Genomic DNA, 10,138 nt, shown 5'->3' with positions numbered 1-10,138 from the left:
CACTAGAAAATCGCAACATAATTTCTGTAATTTCGATTCTTCAATTTCAATCATCTCCACCTTTGCAGCCCTTGCCAATTCTTCATCTATTGACTGGGAGACATTCACATCCATGGTCATGGACTGACTTTTAGCAGTGTTGGGATCAAGTCACTAGTTTCGAGTCACGAGTCATTTCGAGTCATTGCACATTTTGACTCGAGTCGAGTCAAGTCATTCGATTTTCGAAAGTGACTCGAGTCAAGTCAAGTCTCTCGATTTTCGGAGGTGACTCGAGTCAAGTCGAGTCAAGTCAAGTCACGAGTCAAGTCAAAAGTCAAGTTGCTTGTAAGTTGAGTGGTCATGGTCATTGATTCTAAACCAATGAACGAATATAGAGTTAAATACACGCACAAAGGCGCTGCCTCGTTCACATATAGGTAGAACTGTTAAACTACGTAACTAATTTCATAGCCTCAGTCCATAGTTACCAGCCAAAATAGAGAATAGAGAAACGAATTGATAAGATGCGATACACCCATATACAAATTGATATGATATACAATTCGAGCCTGCGCCAATGGTTGAGGACAGTTTAAATTACATTGGAATTCAATTTCATTAAAACAAGAGATTTGGTTAAGGTGAGAACAGAAACATACATTTTGCTATTAAATTACTTTACTATACTAGTTTACGACAACGTAAGCTGTAAGCTTCGATCACTTCGTTTTCGGTCAATGTTTGTGAGAGAACAATGGAGGCTCAGTAAAACACACGAACATCGAATGATTGGTCGCTCTCACGGGTCACACTAACGTTTCGCGAACAATCCGGCCATGTTCAAGATACAGTGATTTCTATCGACACCGATTACTTTATGACTTGAAATTGACTCGTGAATTTGGATCCGAGTCACGAGTCAATCCACATTTCTGATACGCCGAGTCAAGTCAAGTCAAGTCATTTTAGCCAAGTGACTCGAGTCAAGTCAAGTCATACCAAAAATGGGACTCGAGTCTGACTCGAGTCATCCCAACACTGACTTTTAGTAATAGGTATCCCGTCCATGTGACGGAGAACGCGTTTAACTCAGTAACAACAGTGTAAAAATACTCGTCCCTGCATTTATTGAAGACGGGAACTGCTTTCTTTTTCATAGATTTGCAGCATTCTTATCTCTAAAACGGGCCCATTGGTAGATCTCCCCAGTTTAAAGTACCGGCATGGTAGCGCATATCAGGAATAATCACAGTTGGCCAAATTAATCAAAGCTATCACTCTGTAGTAGAAGCGGGACAGTGGATTCTACTCAAATAGGCTACAACAGTGGTTCCCAACGTGGGCGATTTTGATAAACAAGGGGCCGATAATACCAACGGGGGCGACTGAGAGGCGATAATGTTAGAACGTTCGAGCACTTACCTCCTCGGAAAAATGGTATTTTTCATTAAATTCGCCAGTAATCACACTTAGGTGAATGAATTCCCCGATTACATGTCCTCTTTTTCGGATCGATAAATATGGGGGGCGAAAATTTGTGTCGAGGTTGATAAGGGGGTGATTAGACGAAAAAGGTCGGGAACCACCGGGCTTCAACAAGAATTAGTGCTTCTTGAAACAGCCCCCTATACTTCAAGTTGAAGTGGAATTTGTTGTCTTTGGAAATTACTTCTTAAGTAAGTAGCTTTAAAAAGCAATTAGAAATAAACTCTGATCGCAAGTCCTGGTAACTGACGTATGCGGAGGGTGAGGTGGCATATGTTTATGTTTCTATATACATTCCCATCAGTGAGATATATTCTCAAAAGATAAGGGAACGACAGCATCATGTGATAAAAATGATAGTTTCGCTATAGAACAGTGGTGCCATAGTACCTCCGTTTCAAATGTGACGGTATGCCACTATCACCGCACTTGATAAGGCGCATGAAAAGTTACAATTTTGAATTCGAATACCGAATGACGACGTATTCGATGATATTTCGGACGCTAATGAGAATGAACGTCGATTCGAAATAACGGAGGACCACATTTATTTACAAGAGTCGGTGTTATTGAGTGTTTCAAGCATCGAGATTCTGAAATCTATTCTTCTTTTTATGATCTTTTGCGAAACTTCATCTCCGAGTAGCGCAGGAGTTGGGTGAAATTGTGCCACCAAAATCCATTGCTTCATGTTTTGTGGAAATTTCCATTCAGGTTGGTGCTGGCGCAGTGGTTATACCACCAGCCTCCTTGGTAGGAATAAGCGCAATTCTCTGTCCAGCCATCGTGATCGGCGTCTTTCGTTGAGAACTGTTGGTTGTGGTGCCATGCGAGAGAATCCTTGGTTGCAATCCCGGAATACCCGGATACGTGTAGTCTGTAGTTGCCGGAACCGGGTCCGATGCGGAAACTGCTGGATAGTAGGAATTGGATTAAGAGAATGTGCCTACAAATGGGGTTCGGAGGCACTGTTGATTTGTCAAACCCAGCAATGGGATCCTAACTGCAAAACAATTCTGACAGGGTCTTTTCCTTGGGAAAATCTTTCGCGGTAAATATTACTCTTATCCTTGACACCATGGTACTATCGCGCAACATATTAATTTCCCATTACATATTTCTATCCTTTGTCCTTTCATGTAATTCTTCAAGTCCTAAATACAAACTTCGTGAATGATAGAAGTAGCTGGTTGTCAATCAAACTATCTTGCCTGGAAAAACGTACTAAACCATAATCCTGTAAAACATTTTTATATTGCAGAATGAAACAACTTGCACATAAACCCCCAAATCCTCGGTTTTAAGCCTTTTGCCCACATACCAGTGCAGAACTCAAAAAAACATATCGTAGGAATAGTTTTGAGTGCAAACCGGGATAGTATTCGAATGTTGACCAATAGACCAAATGTTGTTAGTCGTTACCTGTTCAATTGATGTTGTGAATTCCTCGCAGCGTTGCGCTGAAGAATATGGTACTCCTAACCAATTCAAATTAAAACCCAAATTCTTCGTACCTGACGAACACGGAAAGATCACGAATCCGAACATCAAAATAATCCAAATCTTGAGGGAATCCATCTCATATTGAATGTAAGCGGAAACACCGCATGTAGTAGCCTACATGTACGCATGTATCCAACTGAACTTGATATGATGACGAGGAATGTGCGGGCGCAGAATGAAAATAATTAAACCAACTTTACTGAGCCACACAAAATGCCTTGCCTATTTCCGCGCTCACCAATTTTTCACAAATTGCAGTTTTCTACACAACCAACTTTGTCAACAATTGCAATAGGTTCGGAATGAACATTTGTTGGAACATCCGAGGAAGCCAGCTATAACTGATATTGTTTATAAAATACGCGGGGTCGCGGTTGTCACGATGCTCAGGGAATGAAACATTGGATCTGATATTATGATGTAAACACGGAAGCGATAAGCAAAGAGGCATATCAACAAAATTGACTTTCGAACAAAATATGAATTTAGTGAAATAGTGTAAATCAGCGGTTCTTAACATTTTTACCACTATTGAAAGGATGAATATAGTTTACGGCACCCCAGCACTGGATATACTGTAGGTCACAGCGGTTCTCAACCGGGGTCCGCGGACCCCTGGGGGTCCGCGAAGCATTTTCAGGGGGTCCGCGAAGCCTCAAAATAGTTGATAAGCTGATTTGTATTTTTTTAATTCGGAAAATCACGAGGCAGTTTCGCTTCATTATTAGTAAAACTCCAGAGCTCACATCAACAGATTGGCAGTCTTAGATAAAATATCTTACTGTGCAGACTCATTTTAATTGCTAAATTGTCAATAACCTATGGATACAACAAACATTTACCTGATGTTTAGAGATGTTTTGTTGGGGATTGTGGAAAAAAGTTGGATGAGTAAGGTCACTCACGGTGACTTCGAAATGTTTACAAAAATCCATTTTCTCCTGTGATATAGGCTATATAACCATATTTCGAAAATAATTTCAAGATAAGCTGCTAGATAGAAATGACCAGGCTTGACGTCATATATGTCCATTAAAAATTGTTTGTCAATTTTAGTGCCATATTTGTTCCGATCGTACGCAAATGTGTCGTCGGAAGCGTTACGTGTTATTATTACTATTACATTCGCCACCACCTATATTTGTGGAAATGGATTTTCGGCACTCGGTAATATCCTATCGAAGGCGCGGATTTTCAAAACAAGACTACGTATTTCAAGAAATGCGATTGCAGAATTGGCTTTGAATTAATAGAATTCAGCTCAATTTCTACATGTACAATGTGATCATTTCCAAAAAAAGGTATTTGTTGCTGTTTATCACTAAGCCTACAGTCATAATTTGCGCAAGACAGATGACGATTGCACGATAATTAAGCTACATTTGAACTAAATCTTTGTGGGGGTCCGCGGGGGTCCGTGACGGTCCGAAAGGGGTCCGCGAAGACAAAAAGGTTGAGAACCACTGCTGTAGGAGGTTTCAGCATTTCAAAGAACATTTTAAATAGTACCCAATGAGTTGCTAAGTACGACACATGCCAATAATTAGATATATTCTAATTTCCATGTTAAGCCATCACTTCAGCAGCACTACAACGTAAAGTGAACGCTGTTCAGTTCACAGTCGGTGAATATACAATAACATATATGCACATTGGTAAACGTGCCTACCCGTTTCTGCCTAAGTATAGGCCTAGTATTCATGAGTGGTATTTTCCTAAACCCAACAGTAATTCACGTCAACCTATGTCATATACGCATTCCTTGGAATCGGAATTACGCCTATTCAAAGACAATGAAAGAATTTGAATATAGGTGGTTCGCGCCATAGTCATATAGTCACTTCACAGTAATGCATAAACAAGCAGATAGTCGAAATTCGTATCCCAACGACTTAACTGCGGGAATCCGAATTGGTGCCAAGGTACCAATGGGTACGTGCATAATTAATAATTATGTTTTTATTTTGATTCCAAATGTTTTCGATGATTGGAGTGAGTCGGAGCCTTTTATATGACAGTGGGGATGGTGTGAACCTCTGAAAGGTTCGGGTTCGTTTGAACGCGAACCGTTTTGAAAGGTTCTGTGTGAACGCAAACGTGAACCTCATGACGTCACGTGACGTCATATTGCTCATTCCAACCCTAGTGAAGTGATGGCCTATACTAATGTGCACGGTATCTTGCGACGACTCGAACCACATAATGCCGCACTGCTGAAGTATCTATTGGCGTTTTAAACGTTGCCAAATGAATCAACTGGGGCCATTAAATGATATAACAATCCCAGAAAATCAATATCTTCCGTCGCTTTGCCAGCAATTTCGACGAGAACTTGCAACCGAACGCCATAACGGTCTAGGCCAGAGGCCAGATTTTTGCCACGTTGATATTGAGCTGAGTGTTAAACGGCTTTGTTACCAATATTACCCCCAGGGCCGTAACAGCACTTCGTCAGCCCCCCCCCCCAAAAAAAAAACCTTCGTCTTGGGCCCCCCATAAGCTGATAAACCTAACTTGCGGGGGGCTTCGCCCCCCAGACCTCCCTCAGCCTGTGCGCTGTTTCCCACTACTTATCCTCTACTTTGGCTGTCCATTCTGTGTGTCAGTTTTACTCGCCTGAACGCGCCAAGCGCGAGAAATTTTTATAATTCGATGACTGAATCGGTCAATATGATCAGGAATTGCATATATATTGCTGTTAGTTTTTACCCTCTCTCTGCTCACGTAATCGGATTTACCGGTAGAGCTGATTGAGGGGTGTTTGAAAAGGTAGGAACCCTCAATAATAATTAAACATCTCCGTGTGTATACCCGTTGCCAAGAACGAAACAACACTTCGTCACGCCCCCACCCCCCAAAAAATACCTTGAGTCATGGGCTTCCATAAGGTGATAAACCGGCCCCCATCATGTTGTTCGCTTTTTTCAACGAAATTATAGTGGTACCGCTCGTGAGCCAGCGAGCCAGGTGCGCAAATTTTTGATAAGTCATGATAAATCGGTCAATAAGGTCGGTAATTGCATATATATTGTTATGAATTTATTGTCCTATCTACTCATATTTACCTGGATAGCTAAGTGAGGTGTCTTCGAAACTGTAGAGTCCGTAAATAATAATTAAACATATTCGGGTGGGCGGACCCGTTGGTATGACTTCGTTACATGATGATATTTCGTGACCTCCAGTCTATCAAAAAATATAGAATCGGTCAAACGTACTAAACTAAAAGTTCACACGATTTCAAATTGGTATTTCTTCGCTGCCATATAATTTTTCCCTGCGGGATGGTATTTGTCTTGTGAGGTTCAGATTGCCAAGACACAAACATTCGGCGCCAGTCAAATAAACCTATGTGTATTTTGTATGCCTATATATAACGAAGTTTTCGGTCATTATAAGGCCAGTCCCTTTCGGCCAAGGTTTTCTCGCCGGCGATCGTTCTGGCACGCTTCTTGGAGTCGCATATTACATGGCCTAAAACTTTATGTCTTGGTGCGTCGTGGCGCGGCAATAGCCAACGCCGATGCCCATAAAATTTTTGATAAAGTTCCACAAATTTCCAAAAAATACTCTATAATTTATGCTAATTCACAAAATAATTTAGGGCTACCTTCGAGCTCGCCCCCCCCCCCAATTGGGGGGTTTGGGGTGCGGCAGTTACGGCCCTGATTACCCCATTACCAAGTTATACAGCAGTAGCCAACACCCCAATCGTATGGATTTGTTTTTTTATGATACAGTAAACATATGTAATCAAGATTGACCCCGTATACGCCTGCTAGATTTTTTACATCAAACAACGCTATCAATTTCATTGATTGGTTGAATAAGCATCATTCGCTCCTGATGTTGAGTGATTGCGGGTCAAGCTCACAGCAGAGAGTCACTACATATTCGAGCAAACTTTTGTAACAAAGCAGGTAAAATTTTTGAGATTGTCAAGGTGCATGCTCGTTTGGTGTTTATTTTTTATGCTGCCTTCGCCATGCATATACTGGCCCGCAGTTGAAATGCAATAAATTTCAACCAAAGATGTTATAATGATGTGAAATTGTAATATACGAAAAAGGTTCATAGTGCAGAACCTACCAAGGTTCAATTCATTTCTATGTTTTGTACCTTCAATAATTTTCTCAAACATAGAACAGAAACTACATTAGATATATGGAAAATAATTTTGATGTGCAGCTATTGTGCAAACCAGACTTAGACGAACAACAAAACTTCGCATATATGGCGTCGAGCTTGTTAGCGCTGTAATTTTGAATCGCTCTCTGCCTCTACGGAACGTAAAGATATTCAAAGCGGCTCGACTCTGTTTAGCATTAATTTGAACATAAAAATATGTTATTTGTCGGGTGGTAATCGCATTTTCAGGTAATTGTTGTAATTCGTAGCACTTGAGCACTACGAATACGCTAAGTATGAACCGCACTCTGACTTTAATTTTTAGTATTAACTTCAGAAGAATCGTATCTTTAGTCATATATGAAAACATGTGCTCATACTGAAAATCTTCCTGCAACATGCTATATCTATGTTTTACTTTTCGTACCGGATCTTACGAGTGAGAGTGTTCTGATCGTAGTCACCGTAGGATTTCGATATAAAGGTGTGATTTAGCCAATTCGGCGCAGAGACTTTGAAACGTTGTACTAATAAGCTCTGGAATGGCGATGACTTGCCTCGTAGCAGGTAAGTTGCTGTATTATGACGTGATTTGTTTTTGAGTGAAGTATTGGTAGACCACCGCCGATTTTAGTCTGTGTTTTGATACGAGAGCGATAAGGATACTATGTTGATACCATAACAACATATGCAAATTTATCCCGCCCAATTGCAGGTACCTGCTGTGCAGTTACGGCTGACAACATTGAAAAAACAACAGCCCAACTGATTATCGGTTCGGCGATCATATCGAGAGCACAACACACTTTGAAATAAATATCGGTATCGGCCATTAGGTAAAAAATATCATCAATTTTTGGGACATCACAGTATTTCATGTCCAAGCATAGCGATGGTAGTAACTTTTAGGGCTGTTCGAATAAATTCTCTCAAATTTTGGAAATGCGTACTTATAGCTATATATGCAATAATTTTGAATATAGACTGAATAGATCTGCTTTACCGGTGAAGGTGCTACTCATCAGTTTTATCCGTATCGGCTCAAAAATCCGATATCGATATCCTATATATCCAGACATAACATCGCGATTAAAGGCTCACCTCATCTCACAGCCAATTCGAGCACCCCAGATCCCATTCGGAGCATCCATATCATTTGACCTTATTTCGTTTTAGCTCTCCTGATCTTAACGGCATCCACTAAACTATGCACTTCCAAAAGCGTCTGTCAGAGTATTTCGGAAGGACTTAATGGTGACTACGATTTGGAACAAATTAACGAATGCTATCGTAAGTAGAAAATTACACGGTCGTTTGTTCCTATTGACGAACATCACTTTTTTAGGGCTGTTCAAAAAAAAACTTTTTTCCGGAATCTTGCTGGCTCCGTGATTAAATCGTTAGGTTGCCTCAATTCCAACCCGTAGAAGCTGAGTTATTTTAGTTTTTTATGATAATTCTTGGATTATCCACTGATCAAGGATAATCACCGAATTATCAAAGAAAAACTCGAATAATTGAGTCAGATTTATTTCGCATCGTTTTTGAAGACAGCGCAACAATTTCATGGGGTTGACAAGAAAAATTCGAAAAAAAAAATTCGCATTTTTGGGTAAACTCAAAATTTTCAAACTCTACGAAATCAGCGATTATTGGTTGGAATGAATTCAAATTTGGTGTGCGTCGTTTTTTAAGGCAACCTAACGATTTAATCACGGAGCCAGCAAGATTCGAGAAAAAAGTTTTTTTTTGAACAGCCCTAGGACATATTGGATTGGTACATAAATGTTGTCCATTTAGGGACGTACAGCGGATAGGATTATGACCCGAAAATGCTTTCCATATTTGAAAATGTCAGAGGTCGACAAGTAGTCAACGTTGCTACTCAAGTGGAAGTGAAACTAACGTCGTACCTAAGTACAAGTAGGCTACAAGTAGCGATTTCCAAGTAAGTATTCTGAGCCTATTCTACTTAGAATCCTAAAAAAATGCCAAGTAGAAGTAGTAGTCTAAAATTCCAACCACTTGAATAAGTAGGGTGTCAAAGCAACACCCACTTGTACTGTTCCGTACCATCATATTGTGCTTGAAAGAAGTCCGAAACAATAATATAGTATACATGGGCTATAGGCCTCACGCAATGACGGAAGAATCGACAGCGTAATTGTCGTCATTAAAACACCTGTTACAATGGACTTGACTGGACTCTAATCATGGTAACTGATACTTGGCGAGCTCTCAGATTTCAAGTTTCATCATCACGTTTTACATGAATCCGGCGAGGCCTCACTCGAGGCCTCTATAAACTCCGAAGATATATGTTACAGCAGTTTTATCAATCTACGTTTGCTTTAAGAATGTCAAGGATGGTACAGAATAAAAGAACAATCTTCTTCTGCTGGATCAGTTGCAAAAGGTGACTTCTCCTGGTGTGGCGCATCTGATGATGACTATTTGCAAGTGAGAATATTCCTAAATATAATGCACGGGTAATCCCTCTAACCCTGCATTCGCAACTCGATTATGTGCGTTATGTATTTCGTGTGATCGAATTTGAGGAACTTTGGTAATTCTATTCGACCAGTGCCATTTGACATCGACTTATATCTAGGCCTATAGGGGTGTCGAATAGTCACAGATCATGTTTTCAGTGCTGAAATGACACAATCCTTGCCGCTAAAAGTTAATTTGTCAACGAGAATTATAGTTTTGATACTAATTTCCACTGTGGAAGGCTGTAAAACTCGCTTGGTCGTATCGCTGCATACGAAACATATAGTATAAAGCTACTCAGTACTTACGTTTGTGGAAATGACATATCTGTGAATTCGTGATCGAACCACAGCATTGCCACAAAGTACATTGAAATAGTCATGGTCGACAAAATACCAAATTATATTTCATGTGATGTAGAACTGGCATTATATTATTCGTAGTGGTATGAAAGGCACATATTTGAACTTTCCACATCGTTCATACTGATTTAACTTCATATTCGCTAGAAACAAATTGCCATGAAATTATTGTGAAGAATCGCTGC

At 40.2% G+C, this 10,138-nt stretch overlaps 1 protein-coding gene across 1 annotated transcript in view; it reads left to right on the top strand.

The window, feature by feature from the left end:
• The first annotated feature begins 7,514 nt into the window (after positions 1-7,514).
• The window catches only part of LOC145445453 (zinc metalloproteinase nas-15-like), a 36,576-nt gene continuing 33,952 nt past the window's right edge, over positions 7,515-10,138 (top strand). The window contains exons 1-3 of the mRNA XM_080323642.1: positions 7,515-7,665; positions 8,275-8,388; positions 9,455-9,558. Of these exons, the coding sequence (XP_080179768.1) occupies positions 7,641-7,665; positions 8,275-8,388; positions 9,455-9,558 (243 nt within the window). The 5' untranslated portion in view covers positions 7,515-7,640. The remainder of the gene's footprint in view (positions 7,666-8,274; positions 8,389-9,454; positions 9,559-10,138) is intronic.

This window comes from Botryllus schlosseri, chromosome 8 (genome assembly GCF_051294905.1).
Source record: "Botryllus schlosseri isolate E-star chromosome 8, Bs_hap1, whole genome shotgun sequence".
Taxonomy (NCBI): domain Eukaryota; kingdom Metazoa; phylum Chordata; class Ascidiacea; order Stolidobranchia; family Styelidae; genus Botryllus; species Botryllus schlosseri.
The sequence above is the reverse complement of the archived record's forward strand: the minus strand, read 5'-3'. Positions and strand labels throughout refer to the sequence as shown.